Source organism: Notamacropus eugenii, chromosome 2 (genome assembly GCF_028372415.1).
Source record: "Notamacropus eugenii isolate mMacEug1 chromosome 2, mMacEug1.pri_v2, whole genome shotgun sequence".
NCBI classification, from domain to species: Eukaryota; Metazoa; Chordata; class Mammalia; order Diprotodontia; family Macropodidae; genus Notamacropus; species Notamacropus eugenii.
The window spans coordinates 123,967,613-123,985,515 of NC_092873.1; the positions used below are offsets into that span (position 1 = coordinate 123,967,613).

The 17,903-nt window shown below is 34.4% G+C and overlaps 1 protein-coding gene across 1 annotated transcript in view; it reads right to left on the bottom strand.

The window, feature by feature from the left end:
• Window positions 1-17,903, bottom strand: part of COL21A1 (collagen type XXI alpha 1 chain) — a 228,191-nt gene that overhangs the window by 35,187 nt on the left and 175,101 nt on the right. The window contains exon 19 of the mRNA XM_072642503.1: window positions 1,014-1,058. Within this exon, the coding sequence (XP_072498604.1) occupies window positions 1,014-1,058 (45 nt within the window). The remainder of the gene's footprint in view (window positions 1-1,013; window positions 1,059-17,903) is intronic.

A 17,903-nucleotide genomic window follows, 5' to 3' on the forward strand; every position in this document is an offset into this window, starting at 1 on the left:
GGATTTTTTTTTCTTTTGAATCCATCTAGCCATGAAAAGGAGAGGGGAGAAATGATGAAATGCCAATTAGACCCAGATAATTTCCATTTACTTCCAACCTGGAGAATTTCTGCCATGGGACTCAAGTTGTCCTGATTGGTATTTTTCTCTCTGAGTTTATTTCAGTTAAGATCAATTAGTCATATTAGACTTGACCCATACTGTTTGGCCATCCCTTCCACAGCAACATCAGTCCCCCTTGCCTTTTCTCCTCCCATGCCCAACCCCCAATTTTGGAACATGACTTAATCAACTATTTCATTGTTTCTTGAACTTCTTTATGGCTGCCCTCATTCTGCCTCTATTTGTTCAGATCAGAATATCTATCCCTAATCAACACTCCCCTTCATTAATGTTTCTTATGTACTACTTTTCTTATATTCTTATGTGGAATATAAGTCAATTGAAGGTAAGGGACGGTCTTTTCTTTTGTATTTGTAGTCTCAACACTTTGCAACATGCTTGGCAAGAAGTAAGTGCTTAATCAATGCTTTTTCACTCAATGATCCATTCCTTTTAGTTTCTCACTGTATAGAGCTGGGCAAAATGGAAGGCCAGTGGGAAGTTGAGAAGATGTTGACAAGAGAAAATAGAGGTGAATCAACATCCCCTACACCTTTTTATCTTTTACTAAAGAAGGATGAGGTGCTCAAAATACCCTAGAGAAAGGAAGAGAGAAATCAGGAGTGGGAAACCATTCATTAGGAAGGCAAGGATCTTTAGGAAAACACAAATAGACAAAGAACTATACTGAGGTATTACTTAGAGGTATCTGAAGTTAAATTTTAAAAATCATCAAATACATTGATAAAAATATTTGAAAAAGCAGCTATTTAGTGTCATGGAATACATATATGTTTGTTTATATGTGTGCATATATGTATATATATATATATATCACATAAATACAAGAATTATATTACTCATTTATTTAAGGAGATGGACAAAATCTTTCAAAACTAATCAATACTCACTTTTTGTCCCATTAACCCTTGACTTCCAGGAAATCCAGGAATTCCCTAAAAAAAAAAATTTTGAATGCATCACCTTTTCTAGGCAATATAGTGTTGTGGTAGGGGCCACTTCACAAATATAAATAGCAACATTTCTACCTCGTGTCATGATTCTTAAAATAAAAGCCTACTATGTAGGAAAATTCAATATCAAACAATATTATAAAAAATTAACACCACTTAGAGTCCAGCAATTATTTGTTAGTAGACTAACCTGTGGGTGATTAAAATGTAAGTTAACTGAAAAGAAATATAAGCATTGTCATCTTAGTTCCTTTCTTCAGAATAAGATTTCTAGGTCATGTGAGCAACAAGATAAAGGATTAGACATTTTCTGTGATCCACGTGACCTCTCAAACTTTTCTAAAACATATGTACTTAAAGTAAAGCGACTCCAGCTGTCTTCATATTTTAGGACAACCAGAATCCAAAAGGTTTAAAAAAAACAAAATGATGAATTACAGCTTAGGGATCCTGAGCTCACTTCTCCTACATTACCAGAAAGGCTACTCTAATATACCCAGGGACCCTACACAGGCTTACAACAAAATTCATATCCACACTCCAGTCTCTTTTCCCTTTTTCCGGTGCTTTAGAAATTCTAGTTCCAGGCTACAGAGGTTTACTCACCTCAACAGCCAAACTGCCCACAGCCCGTCATGAGCAAAATTCTACTGTGGGCTACAACCTGAGAGAAGCAATGGTGCAAAGTTCCGAAGTGTCAGTGCCAGGGCAAACCAGGGTGCAGAGCTCTGAACTTCTTATTCTGGGCTAGAAAACTGAGGAACACAGGGAGTGGGACAGATCACTAGGACAAGACACTGTGCATGTGGAAGGCTGTGTAGCACTGTAAGTCTGAGGGAAGGAGCACAGCACATAGCTTGGGCCATTTATGACCACCCAAAAGTCATTTAGGGCAGAGATCTAGGCTACTGAACCATAAATTGTCCAGCATGTCAGGAGACTAAGACACTGTGAAATCTGGCCCCCAGATTTCAGAACGGAAGGAGTCAGGAAGTGAGTGATAAAGAAAATAGGAAGAGGCAGAATGAAAGTGCCAAAGATTTCAAGAAGAAGAAAATTCAAAGATCTTTAACACAAGCAGATAAATCAACAAATAGCCTCCAAATCTAGTAAATGAACTCAGGTTTCTATGAATAAATACTGCAAAATGAAAGAAAATGACCCAATATTTGATGAGGCAGAGGAACCTATGGAATTTGATGACACCATGGAATTATGGCATAAGGATCCTGAATGGTTTAAAAGAGAAATGAGAATCATGAGAAAAGAATTTCTTCCCTGTACAAAAATAATAACAATAATTAGAAGAACAGAAAAATTTGAATCTGCAGTGGCAAGCTTCACCAAAGGAGCAAGAGAAGGAATGACAGACTGGGGATTCAAATACACAAGTGGAGGGCAACCTAGAAGAAGAGAAGCAATGAATTATAACATTAAAAGAAAACATTATCACTATGTAAGCAAAATACACAGTCTTAAAGACAGAAGGCTTAGAGACAACCTAAGGATCATAGGTCTCCCAAAAGAACATAACATGATGAAAACAAAAATCCTTTGATAGCATGATGAAGGAAATAAAGAACTGTCCAGAACATCTATATATAGAAAATGAAATTTTAATTGAAAGAATTTATAGATCATCTCAGAACAAACTAAAATGATAAGACCAGAAGTATACATTTCATTACAGTATATTTAATCTAGATATATCCTGAAAATGTACCTTATAATTTACAAAATGTGGTTTTCTAAAGTTTATTTTAAATGAATAAGTCAAGATACAAGAACTAAATATGCATCAAGCATCATGTCATTTCAAAATGATGAAATGAGTCAAGTAAACCAATCGATCGTAGAACTGGTAACATCACAAAAGGCATCTTGCCTCCTGATACTCTATTTATTCACTATTAATTTGATTTCCATAACTTGACTTCATAAGTATGATAATAAAGACTGATGTTCTTTATATCAAAACAATACAAAGTACAAGGGCATATAGGATGATAGTCAATTCTGGAACTAGAAATCATACAAAAAATTGATTCACTTCAGGGAATATTTATTGAATACTGTATTACCACAGAGAAATGGTATAGCAGAAAAAAGGATGTCCTAGGACTAAGGAAGACATGAGTTCAAATCCTATCTCTGACACATCTTAGTTGCCTGATGAATGGCAAGTCAATTGACCTTTCAGTGTCCTAGACAACTCTATGTTTAGTTATAAAGGTTAATGTTATAAAATCGTTCTGCAGACATTTATTAAGAAAATTCTATGTGACTTACTAGAAGGCAAAAAGCATAGAAAATAAGGCAAGGAGAATGGCTAAAAAACTTGTGAAATATGAATATAGCAGAAGATTTCTGTGCTGTAAAAATGATGAAAGGGAATATAGATAAACATGAAGGTTTATAAGAACTCATCAAAAGTGAAATAAGGAGAATCAGGACAACAATTTATATGATAAATACAATGCAGTAAAAAACATCATTTTGAAAGACAAATATTCAGACCAATTAATGCCCTACCATGACTTCATAGAACAAATGATGAAGCAGTCTACCCACTTTCTCAGAGATGATGAAGAATGACAGTTTTGCAGTTGTACTGAATTTATCATAAATGCAAACTAGAGATTCATGAACCCATGTCAGTCTTCTTTCTGTACTTCCATGTAAGTGGAAATGCTCATGTGTGTTGATGTTTGTCAAATTTTAGAATAATCAAAAAATAAAGAAACAATTTAAGGAGGTGTTACACTGGTGGAGAAACTTACCACAATAATTTCCTCCCCCATACAAAATAGGTATAAGGCAAAAAGAAAAAAAAATCATAGTTCTATGCTAGATTCTGTGATAAATAAACGTAAAAGGTATAAAAGACATCACAAAGAGTTAATAATCAAGGTGACGAGATCATGGCTTATACCCATTAAACAATTAGAGAATAAAATAACATAAGCTAGTACTTAAAAATATGACAGGCAATAAAATTGTGAGAGGTGAGTAGCAAAGCACCGTCTTACTATCAGATACTTTAAAATAGAAGTCCATGTTACTGAACCATAAAAAATGATTAATGTTACAAATTCAAAAATAACTTTAGAAGACATATACATAAAAGTGGAGAAACCAGTGGGATCTAACTATAAAGTGAACATGATATATTTGTTAAATTCTCCTGAAAACAAAAAAAAAAGGAAATTTCAATACAATAGGTTAAAATAAACATTTTCTTATGAGGAAGAATTCTCTGGATCCAGAATGATTATTTTCACATTATCTTCATTTCCCTTCCTAGAAACCAAGTACTAATTTCATATCCAACAGCCACTATAAACTATAAAACTAAGAAATATGAGTCAACTTCTCGATAGCTCATGTAAGTCATTTGGCAGAGGAATATGAAGTATCAAAAAAATACTAATTCAATGTGCAATAAAGATAGAAATACCTAATTCTATCACAAAGGTTGCCTATTAAAAATTTTAATTAAAACAGGTAACACTATGACCATGGAAGTAGTAAAAGACTACGTAATTTCATACACTCAGATAATTGGTAAAGAGGATAAAAGATGAAAAGAGTCAATGTTGAGGGAGTTATGAAATAAAAGCAGTAGGATTATCAATGAGCCTCACCACTGACTCTCCATCTCTGGCCTCTAGGCTATTTCACTAACTGTTCTAGAATTCTCTCCCTTTTCCCCTCTGCCTCTTGGTTTTCCTGGCTTCCTCCAAGTTCCAGCCAAAAAGCCTTCCTTCTATGTGAAGCCTTTTCTAGAACCTGTTGAATTCTAGTGCCTTCTCTCTGTTGGTTATTTCTAGGTTATTCTGCATATATCTTATTTACACCATAGTTTTCATGTAGTCTCCCTAATTAGATCATAAGCTTCTTGACAGCACAGACTGTCTTTTGTCTTTCCCTTTCTTCAGCACTTAGCACATTCCACCACACAGTAGATGCTTAATAACTACTTATTGAGTGGATGACAATTTGGAATTATGTAAGAAAGTCATGAAAATGTCCACACCTTTTGACCCATTGCTAGGCATAAACCCAACATGTCAAAGACAGAAAGGTCTAATTACACCAAAATACTCATAACATCATTTTTTGGTAGTTGTAAAACACTGGGAACATGTCCACTGATTGGAGAATGGCTAAATTTTAATGCATAAATGTGATAAAATTTTAATGTTCAGTGATGGATATGAAGACTATAGAAAAGCAATGAAGATTAGTCTGAATTGTTTCAAAATGAAGTAATCAGAATCAGGAAAACATACAGAATGATGACAATAACGTAATTAGAACAATAAAAAGAACAAAATTGAACACATTTATAATAACCAAGCTGAAACTGAAAGAACTATAAAAATGAATCTCCTCTCTTTCTTTGTAAGTGAGGGGCAAATTACAGATACACAACATAGCATATGCTATAAGAGTTGATTTTTGTGTTGGTAGTTTTGCAAAATTGCTTTTTACAATCTTTTCTTTTATTATTGTTGTAAGTTCTTTGGGACTGGGAAATGGGGTGATGCCAAAAATAATTTTAACAACTATAATCTTTCACCTTTTATTATTTTAATAAAAGTTCAATTCATATCATTTTCTTGTACACCCACTGTGTTTATAGATTTATGACAATGCTGCCAATTTTTTACATTAGTCAAAATATCATTTGAAAGCAAATGGCTTGTCCATCCAAATAATAAATCACTTACTTCTTACAAAAAAAAGTTTTCCAAATGAACTGTTTGCAACTTCATGGTCAATTTGTGTGGTTGTATTTAAGTAACTGAAAATTTTACAAGAGCTTTTTTCTCTCTCTTGTTCTTTGGTGTCATTTTGAGTTTGGTGGAAAGAATGCTGTGGAAGAGCAATATTTATGTGATTAGGAACTGACCTTACTTTCAACATGGAGTTTCTTTTAGAGCCTGCTTTAACCTCTTTTTGAATAATAATTATGATTAAAACAGAACATTAAAGTCAAGGAGAAAGAACTCATATCTTTTATCTGGACAGCTGTTATGCAAAGGAAATAAATTCATGAAACTTGGAAAAGATGAAATATCACATTACGTTTTCTAACAACAGAAATACTTACCTTATGTTTGCAATTAGTTTGGGTTGTTTTTATTTTAATAACACAATTCACTGAGGGGTGGGGCCAAGATGGTAGAGTAGAAGGATGGATCTGCTCTTAGCTCTACCTCCAAATACCTGTAAAAATACCTGTAAAAAAACGACTCTAAACAAATTCCAGAGCAACAGAAGTCACAAAAAAAGAATGAAAGAGATTTCTAGCTGAAGACAGCTTGGAAGACTGACAAGAAAGGTCTATTGCACCAGGCTCAGGGTGGAGCGCAGCCCTGCCTTGGCTATGAGGCATGGCAGGGACACGACTGAAGCAGGCAGAATCCTGGGCAGCAGCTGCAGTTCTGAGATTTCTCATCCCACAAACACCAAAGACAGCTTCAAAGGTCCGTGAGAAAGCTCTGTCACCTAGGTGAGAAGGAAGCAGGTTCCAGCCATAGCCTAGGGCAATGGAAGTCACTGGCACAGCATCCATTTTTGGAGTCCTCAGCCTAAAGACCCTGGGGGAATTGAGCTGCTGATCTGGATCTAATCCCTGAGTGGCGGCCCTGGGGTGAGGAGGAGCCCTGGCTGGTGGAGCTGAGCTGGAGGTGGTTGTGGAGAGGGAACCCAATTTGCAAATCCTAGGCAGAAAAGTTTGTGGTTGCTCCCAGACCAGAGCACAGGCTGGGAAAATGCCCAAAAAAGGGGAAAAAATAAGACTACAGAAGGTAATTTCTTGGTGAACAGGTATTTTCCTCCATACTTTTGGATGAGGAAAAACAAAGCATACCATCAGAGGAAGACATAAAAGTCAAGGCTTCTTCATCCAAAACCTCAAAAATAAATTTGCAATGGTCTCAGGCCGTGGAAGAGCTCAAAAGAGATTTTCAAAATCAAGTGAGAGAGGTAGAGGAAAAATTGGGAAGAGAAATGAGAGCAATGCAAGAAAATCATGAAAAGTGAGTGAATAACTTGCTAAAGGAGACTCAAAAAATGCTGAAGAAAATAACATCTTTAAAAATAGACTAACCCAAATGGCAAAAGAGGTCCAAAAAGCCAATGAGGAGAAAAATGCTTTATAAAGCAGAATTAGTCAAATGGAAAAGCAGGTTCAAAAGCTCACTTAAGAAAATAGTTCTTTAAAAATTTGAATGGAACAGATGGAAGTTAATGACTTTGTGAGAAACGAAGAAATTACAAAACAAAAGGAAAGAATGAAAAAATTGAAAACAATGTGAAATATCTCATTGGAAAAACAGCTGACCTGGAAAACAGATGCATGAAAGACAATTTAAAAATTATGGGGCTACCTGAAAGCCATGATCAAAAAAAAGAGCCTAGACATCATCTTTCATGAAATTATCAAGGAAAATTGCTCTGATATTCTAGAATCAGATGGTAAAATATATATTGAAAGAATCCACCTATCACCTCCTGAAAGAGATTCAAAAAGAAAATCTCCTAGGAATATTATAGCCAGATTCTAGAATTCCCACATCAAGGAGAAAATACTGCACACAACCAGAAAGAAACAATTCATGTATTGTGGAAACACAATCAGGATAACACAATATAGCAGCTTCTACATTAAGGGATCAAAGGGCTTGGAATATGATATTCCAGAAGTCAAAGGAAGTAGGATTAACACCAAGAGTTACCTACCCAGCAAAACTGAGTATAATCCTTCAGGGAAAAAAATGGTCATTCAATGAAATGGAGGACTTTCAAGTATTCTTGATGAAAAGACTAGAACTGAATAGAAAATTTTACTTTCAAACACAAGAATCAAGAGAAGCATGAAAAGGTAAACAGGAAAGAGAAATTGTAAGGGACTTACTAAAGTTGAACTGTTTACATTCCTACATGGAAAGATAAAATTTGTAACTCTTGAGACTTTTCTCAGTATTTGGGTAGTTGGAACGATTATATACATATAGACAGATGGCACAGGGTGAATTAAATAAGAAGGGAAGATATCTAAAAAATTAAAATTAAGGGGCAAGAGAGGAGCATATTGGGAGGGGAAGTGGAGAAATGAAATGGAGCAAATTATCTCTCATGAAAGAGGCAAGAAAAAGCTTTTTCAATGGAAGGGGGAAAGGGGGGAGGAAAGAGGGAATGAGTGAAGCTTACTCTCATCACATTTGGTTTAAGGAGGGAATAACATGCACAGTAAATATGGTATGAAAATCTATCTTACACTACAGGAAAGTAGGGGAGGAGGAGATAAGTGGGCTGGAGGGGGGTGATAGAAGGGAGGGCAAATGAGATGAGGGAGTAATTAGAAGTAAACACTTTTGGGGAAGGACAAGGTCAAAAGAGAATAGAATGAATGGGGGAGAGGATAGGATGGAAGGAAATATAGTTAGTCTTTCACAACATGACTATTATGGAAATCTTCTGCATAACTACACATGTATAGCCTATAATGAATTGCTTACCTTAATAGTGCAGATGTGTGGGGAGAGAGAAAAGGAGAGAAATTGGAACTCAAAGTTTTAGGAACAAACACTGAGAATTGTTTTTGCATGCAACTGGGAAATAAGAAATACAGGTAATGGGATATAGAAATCTATCTTGCCCTACAAGAAAAGAGAGAAAATGGGGATAAGAGAAGGGAGGGGTGTGATAGAAGGAAGGGCAGATTGGGGGAAGGGGTGTTCAGAATGCACAGTGTATTGGAGTGGGAGGAGGGGAGAGACAGGGAGAAAATTTAGAACTCAAAATATTGTGGAAATGAATGTTGAAAACTAAAATAAATCAATTTAAAAAATAAAAGAAAAACAGTACAATTCACTAATTATATTCAAATGGCTTTGATTTGTTGAAATATTTAAATGACAGGAGCATGATTTCAAAATTCTAATCTTGTAGCCCAGTAACAGAATAGCATTATGCTATTTGCCATTAACCATTTATAGTATATGATATGGTACTAATTATTATAGGCTGGGATTATAAAACTTATTCAAAAGGCAGTATAACACGGGGAGAGAACACTGCCTCTGCTCCACTTTACCCATGTAATTCCAAGCAAGTCATTTTAACTTCCCCGGACCTCAGCTTCCTCCTCTGTAAAATGAGGGAGTTAAATTAGATAGCCACTAAGGTCCATTCCAGCTCTTTGTGGATGATCCATGAACTTATGTAACAAAAAAACCTGTCTCCTTTGAGTCACATAAAATGCATTTAAATTAGAGACTTTTGTGTCATTTGATATTTGCTAGGAGCTTGATAAAAATATGTTGAAATAAACAATGTTGCCAAAATGGAATGTTCATGATTTGATTAATATTTCAGTTCTGGTCACTGAACAAGGATCTCACATGAAGAGTGCCTTTACATTCCAATATAACTAATGTATCTATGATCTTATCAACATCAGCATTCCCTCCAATTATTGTTATACACCTATCTACAATTTGTCTTCTAAGTATGATTCTTCTCCATGTCTCCTATTAATTCCCTATGGGTAGGACACTGTGATACTCCATCTCTCCTGTTACATGATTAGCTAACTTCTAAACCATGATAGTTTTGAATAATAGCTAAAATAAATTATATTAAGTTATTTACATTCATTTTAAATGATCAAGGGTGAATTAACTTTGTAGGTACAGTGGTTGGTTAGAGGGTTGAACCTAGAGTCAGGAAGACCCATCTTCATGAGTTCAAATCTGACCTCAGACACTTACTATCTGTTTAACTCTGGTGAATTCAAATCCGGCCTCAGACACTTACTATCTGTTTAACCCTGGGCAATTCACTTAACCCTGTTTGCCTCAACTCTTCATCTGTAAAATGACCAGGAGGAAATGGCAAAGCACTTCAACTAAGAAACCCCAAATGGGGTCACAAAGAGTTAGACATGACTGAAACAACTGAACAACTTAAATTTTGAATCCTTTGTTATAGACCTTATATTTTAAGAGAAGTCATTTAGGATAAAAAAATTTAAATTATGAAGTATTTCAAATTAGTTTGTAAATGTGTCCCACTCATTTTTCTTTTGACTATATTCTCTTTCTTTCCTTTCTCCTATCCCTCAAAGGTATCCCAGTAACTACTTGCTCAGTGGGATGATTATTGTCTTTGGGGTAATTCAATTTTAAAAATTCCACAACCACCACTTTTAAATATTAAAACAGGACTTTTGCATTTCCTTATATCAATTTTGTTCAGAATATTATTTACTTAGAAGTTCCCTAAAGGTGTTGTTTTACTGAAAAAAAATCAAACATGTTTGTTATTTTGTAAGGCACTAAATTATATATGTATATATACAGGTATATGTATATTCACATGTATATTACATCTAAAGGATTACAGAGGTTTGTTTGTTTTTTCCTTTCACTTTGGACTAAAAGAGCATTATGAAAGGTATAGTAGGCCTCTTGTGGTCAGTTCTGTTAAAAACAGAAATAACTTCCCAAGTACCCAGTAGCTGCCAGAATTAAAGAAAACCAAAACGCAAGTATTTGCAGCAAATATTTAATAGGAAAATTGCCGGTCTTATTTCTCCAATATTTACTCTGTGTTAGTCCAGTGAAAGAAGAGGAAAAGGTTGTTGCAGTAATGGAGAGGATCTAAAGAAATGCTAGATAGAATTACTGCGTAGCATTTTTTTCATGGCCTAAGAAGTTTAGCCCACATGAAACCGAACCTGAAATTTTCTCATGTAAAATAATTTAAATAAAAAGTAACTCAAGATCCACAGTAATTTTTCAGCCTAGCAAATTTCTTTACATTGGAGACATCATCATTGTGGTATCTTAATATACTGGCAGCAGTAGTAAAGATGGCATAGGGAGAAAAGTGATTGGCTAGTCATGGAATGTTATCATTTTGTTCAACAAATAACATTACACATGATATGATTTTTTTTAAAGTTCAAGACAGGCCTAGTCAAAGATAGAATCATTTACCAGAAAGAGAAATATAAATGTTGGGAATATTAAAACTGATTTATTATCACAAAAGAGGCAGTGTAGGAAAAGCACAGGGCTGGGGATTTGTAGAAATGAGTCCTTTCTTTAGTTCTTTAATTTATATGATGGTGGATTAGATGATCAAATGAAAGAATGGAGCTTGAAAGTTTCTAGACTTTCAAGATTGTGTCACTTCCAAAATGGCTTTCTTCTCTATGTTATTGATGTGGTCTGGCTGTTCTTCTCATTTCCATCATTAGTGCCATATTTAGTTTCTCGTATAATAATATAATAATACACTGAGAGAGAAGATGTTAGATTCCAAATGTAGTGGTTTCACTGTCACCAATGATGAAATAGCTTATTATAGAAACATTGGATGATCTGTCCTATTTTTCATCTATTTGAAAATTCACGTAAGACATACAAAGAACGTATAACTGACTGAAATTACAATAGCAACTTGCATTTAGGAGACAAATTCTATACCTCCAAAACTCCCAAACAATATAGTAACAGAAATAAAAACTGCCATATGTACCTTTCCAGATTCTGATCACCACACCCCTCAGCTCCAAAGAAACAACCGGTTCTTTCTAACACTTGACTCATATGGATATACATAACTATATATTCTCCTCCCATAAATATTAGGTCAAGACACTAAATGCTTTGGCTGTTATTCAACAAAAGACTTTCACTATTCATGAAAGAAATGTAGGCTAGCATTCAAACATCAGCATTAAAAAACTATTCAGTCTTGGTTCCTTGTGTGTGACTCACTCCTATGACCTTCATAGAATGAATTCAGCTTCAATGTTTATCTGTCTAACTTACTAGTGCACAGAATATTGCTCATACTTTGCTCACATTCTCTCTGTTGGACAAAGCCCAAGGTATTTCCTAAGAAATCTCAGTACTGTACTTTAAATGTGTCTTCTTTATAAGAAGTTCTAAGAACTTGAAGTTTCATTATAGTGCATTAATTGACTCTATGAGTCAAGTTCATGGTGGTATTTCCTAAGGTATTAGAACTTTCCGAAAACATAAAACAGTGTGGCAACTTTGCTCTAATTAGATAAAGATGTAGAAATATGATTGACTAGAATTCAGAGGGTTAAATGTTCCTAGAAATTTGCTAACAAGATTTCTAGAAAATGAAAATATGATATATGGTAGAAATTCCTATCTTAATATAGATCAATGTATTTTTCTTGTAAGGAATAAGATTAGCTATGTACAATTGCCAACAACTTTTATCACTTTTCCTACTAGATTTATTCCTGAAAAAATGAATATCAGTCAAATATTTATCAATTTAATGATACTTTAAATAAACGAGGTGATCGTACTGGTTTATGGAATCTTATTGTGAATTTTCTCCATAAAGGAAATGAAGTCATCTCTGAATTTTTTTGGGGGGGGGGGGTGGAGAATCTAGTTTTTGCATACTGGGTTAATCTAAAGATAAGTATTCTTATATATCTTACAGAACCTATGACAGATGGTATTAATTTTTCCCTATATTGACTTACAATTGACCTGCCTATCATATCAAGATATTGGTCCTAGTTCTATCCTTTTAATTAAAACAGAACAAATGTAATTCATCTTCCACTTGACAAACCATCTCTTGTTTGAAGGCTGCTTTCATGTTCCTTTCCCAGTTTCCTCTTCTCTTAGCTAATCATCCCTGTGACTTCAAATCATCTGTGTATGGCATGACTTCAAGCTGTCTCAGTATCCTATAGTATGTCACTTCTGGACACACTACAACTTATATGTGTTTGTGTGTATAGAAACATGTATATATGCATGTACATGTGTGTGTGTACATACACATATGTCAGCGTATACTCTGGCTGAAATTGCCCGCGACCAAGACTAGGACATAATATATCAATGGAGGAGATTTAATCAGGGTTTTTTTTGACTGCCATGTCATACAGCTAACTCACAATGAATTAATGACCCACTAAAATCCATTTTTATATTAACTATCTTTTAAGTCATATTTCCCTTTTATTTAATGTGCTTTTTATTTTAGCATACCTAGTATTGATTCCTATTACCCCCCCCAAAATAGATGAGTGAGAGAAAATCAGTAACTATAATTTAAACTACATTTTTAATGAAAATCTAAATATATATTGAGTATGTTTAATAAGCATTTTTGAAACAGAAAGACAAACTGTCATAAACAAAATTTGAGAGAACAAACATATCTTTAACAATGTAAAGCTGATGAAAAAATATAGTGAATCCAAGTTCACACTGTACTCACTGTCAACTAAATAAAAAAATAATTTGATAGAGCAAAATGGCATCTCAAAAGCTCTCTTCCAACAGTGTGTTTTATGTATGTGACAAAATCATATTAGATCATTTGGAAGGTATATTAGAGATAACTTTATTCAATTATTCATACCAAGTTACCATAAAACAGAAAAACATGCTCACCAGATTTCTTCATCACTGTCACGGAAGAGATCCAGCACAGAACTCAAGTCAAACAGGGATTATCATCGACAGAGACTGATATCCTCTGGATACTCCTACCATAAAGAGGGCCCCTAACATGTTGCATGTATAGCAGTGGAGAATTTACTGGAAGCTATCAATGCACAGGATAGACAGACATGGAGGAATTGTAATCTGCATTGTTAGAGGGATTATCCAAACTGATAATGTAATAGACACATCAGCATATTGGATTATCATGCTAGTAACCCTAAAAAAAATGAGTTTGATTTGTCTTTTTCTTAGCTTCCAGTGATCACTGTTCTACAAGTGCTTTAAAAAACCATTCCTTCAATAATGTACAGTAGAATTTCTTTACATTCTGTCTTTTGGAAATAGGGATATTTGCTCATTTTTCTGTTCTGTGGCATCTCTTCCATTCTCTATAATTTCACAATTATCTAAGACATTGGTTTAGCAATCACATTTGCAGGTTGTATAATTCAAATTTATTGTGGGCATTTCTCTTTTTTTCTCTCTTATCTTGGCTTTTGATTCCATGGTACACACTTTTGTCTTTTCCTCCCACTCTGCATATGTTTTCCCTTTTTGATAAAAATGTAAGCATCATTTTCATCATATTATTTCCCCGTTAAACTTTCAAATGACTAACAACTACTCTGAACAAATTCAAATACTTTTGTCTGGCTCTTCAAAAATAATCCTCTAAGATAACTCACAGGTCAGCTATGTGGCATAGTACAGAGAGTATCGAGTATGGAGTAAGAAAGACAAGTCTTCCTGAGTTCAAATATGGCCTCAGACACTTACCATTTGTGTGACTCTGGGCAAGTGACTTAACACTGTTTGCCTCAGTTCCTTATTTGCAAAATGAGTTGGAGAAGGAAATGGCAAGCTGCTCCAGTATCTTTGTCATGAAAATCCCAAATAGGGTCAGTCATAAAGAGTCAGACACAACTGAAATGACTGAGCAACAGCCACAAAAATAACCTCCACATCTCATCAACCTAATTTCTCAATACTCCTCAACACAGACTGAAAATGGTCAAATTGATCTGCTACAGTTCATCAAAATTGCTATCCCCCTTTCCCACACATGTTGCTATTCCCATCTACCTTCCATTTCCTTACAACTAAATGTATCTTTTCTCTTTTATAATTCTTCCATCTTTTTTCAAAATTCTGCTCAACACTCACTTCCTCCCAGAAGTCTTCTGTCATTAAAACCAACAGATTGGAACATTCCATTTACTTTGTTACCTGCTGTACATATATGCTCACTTTGAACTTTTGGGTCATCTTATCTTTCGTTTGTGTGAATTTTTTAAAAATTTCCTTAAGTCAAATTATAAATTTCCTAGACATAGAGACCATTCCTTATAGTTATAACATTGCCTGGCAAAGTGTTCTGCATACAGGGGATGCTCAATAAATACTCATTAATTATATTTGTACATATATACATATACATGTACCTGTTTCACTAAATTGAATTATTTTTCTCAAATGGCTTATTTCACAATCCACTAAGCATCTTTATGTTTTTTAGACAAAGCCTTTGAAACTTCCTGAAATAGGGCATGGTACAGTACAATACGCTAATGCAATAAAACAAATGCTTATTAAGCACCTACTCTATGCAAAGCACTGTGTTTTGGAGAAGACACAAAATTAGGTGAAAAAAGGCTCCTACTCTCACAGTGATTACTCTAGAAAGGAGCTGACTACAATTAAAATCCCTAGTTCTTTATTTTATATTTCTTCGATCCTATATTCTTCCTTGTTATTCATGAGAAAGAAAAATACTCAACTCACAGTCACTTACTTATATGGCTCCTATGAAATTGCTCATTTAAATGGCATGTATACAATGTATACTAAATACAATCTTTTCTTTAAAACAGGTTCTTTTATTTGCTTTTTTGCTACAATACCAAAAGTACTCTTATCCTTGCCAAAACCATTCTGAACCCACAATATTTTAGATGACAAAAATAAAAAGAGAAAATAAACAGCCAATTCTTACTTAACTAAAGCAAGGCCTATCTACTCTAAGCTACAATTCAGCAGTCAAAAAATTCACTTAAAATATTTTCCAAATTTGAAATTATCTGTCCATCTCAAATGTTTTCATTATGGGAGGGGGAAGTATCTGCACCTGTGATTTCATCAATGAAGGAAACTCATTTAAGAAAACGGTCTCCAATGATACAATGAATTCATTTTTTAAAATTACGTCGTAAAGAGTTGCCTACAATACTAAGAGAAAAATACCTGGTCCTTGGTCATAGTCTGTATGTGAAAAAGGGTCCCAAAGCTCTGATCTTTCTGATTTCCAGGCTAGTCCTCCTATTCATGAACCCAAATTGGCTCTAAAAACATTCAGTAAAATAAATATTCGAAGTAATACTTTAGATCAGAGTGAACAATATTCTTAAATTTTAGTTTTCCTCACAACTTCTTTATTGGAAGCAGAATAGACATGAACATTTTCATCTTTCATTTTCTGTTGCGTGCAAATTACCAATCTATATAGGAGGAGAAAGACTCCAAATTGTGAATATCTCTACAGACATGAAATCTCAGTTCCAGCCAATGTGAAGTTGAGACATACAACAGAAGTAGGTATTATAGGAATGCAATCTAACTTCATACCTTAAAGACCAATTAAAACTACAAAACAATTTGTACTGGAGAAGGATGTGATATTAGTATTTGTTGGAGAACACAAAATTCTGAATCAAGAAATATACATATTCCTTTTTTTTCCTTTTTACAAGTGAAGGATATGACCTCCAATGCAAGAGAGTGAAGCTGAATGAACCTCTACTATGGAAAATTAACAACAGCTGATATGAGTTCTTCAAATGGTCCTTTCAAAGAAAAGAAAACATTTACATAATTCCCACAAAGGCAACCATATAAGTTCAGCTAAATAGGACGTAAATCACTCATCCCATTTTTCTTAGGCCATGATACAGAATCTGAGCAGTAATGATGATACCCAACTTTCACTTTCAACTCTGATCATTTCAATGTTTAACAATAATTGTTACAGGGCTTGAAAAGGTAAACAGAGGGGAAGTGGAATGCAAATCAGTATATTTGAGAGTTCAACTGTGCTTTTTGTAGGTTTGCAAAAACTATATTAGCATGGAACTTCTTTGGCATCAAATAATTCAGTGCTATAGGAAAAGGATTACTTGCAAATTATTCAGTTTCTTTATGATGCTGTATAGTGAGTGTGTCATATCATATTGTTATGCCATTGAGAATTTTAAAAAGTTATCTCTGTTGCCCCAACTTTACAGGAATCCCACAAGATGTTAACATAGGCACAGGGATCATCTTGTTGGAGAAGAATGTTTAAACTAGTACCTTGCTCTACCAACAAATAATAAGCTCAGTCACTTCCTGTACTTTTGTACCTTTCAGTCAACTGTGTTACTATAAAGATATAGTCTATGGTAAAATACTATTTGCAGAAGCTTGCCTTTCTCCATTGCTATACATTCATAAAAGAAACCCTTAAAGCATATGCAAATTTTGATGAGCCTCTAGAGGCATATAGAATAGCCACAAGCATCAGTGCTTACTGATATCAGGAAGTATATTATTGTGAAGATGGAGACATATTGATTGGACAGTAACACAGGTTTTCTGGGTGTAGAACTTTTTGGATGGTCAATTACTCAATGAGTAATTGTCAATTGTTCAATGCTAACCCAGCAGATCTCTCGTGGAATTCTTTCTTCCAGGATATGTGCTTGGCTCTGTACTGCATACCATTTTGTTAATGACTTGCATAAAGACATAGATGGTACGTACATCAAATTTGCTGATGACACAAGGTTAGGGGCAGGGAGTAGGAGAATAGCTAACACCACAGACAACAGGGTCGGGACACAAAAAGATCTTGACATATTAGAACATCAGGATGAATCTACAAAGATGAAATTCAATAGGGGTAGTATCAAGTCTTGTACCTAGATACAAAAGTCAACTCACAAGTATGATAAGCAAGAGGTACAGATAGATATCAATTCTTAGTGAAATAGCTTAGTGAAAAACTATAAATGACTTAGCTATTCTAAGCAATACAATGATCCAAGAAAATCCCAAAGGACTCATGATGAAAAAAATGCTATCTACCTCTAGAAAAAGAACTGAGGTTGTCTGAATACAGACTGGATGTACTATTTTCTCTCCTATCTTTCTTTTTTTCTTACTTCCTTCTCCTTCCTTCCTTCTTTCTTTGCTTTTAAATCTTCTTGCACAAAATACTAACATGGAAATATTTTACGTAATTGTACATGTATAACCTGTATCA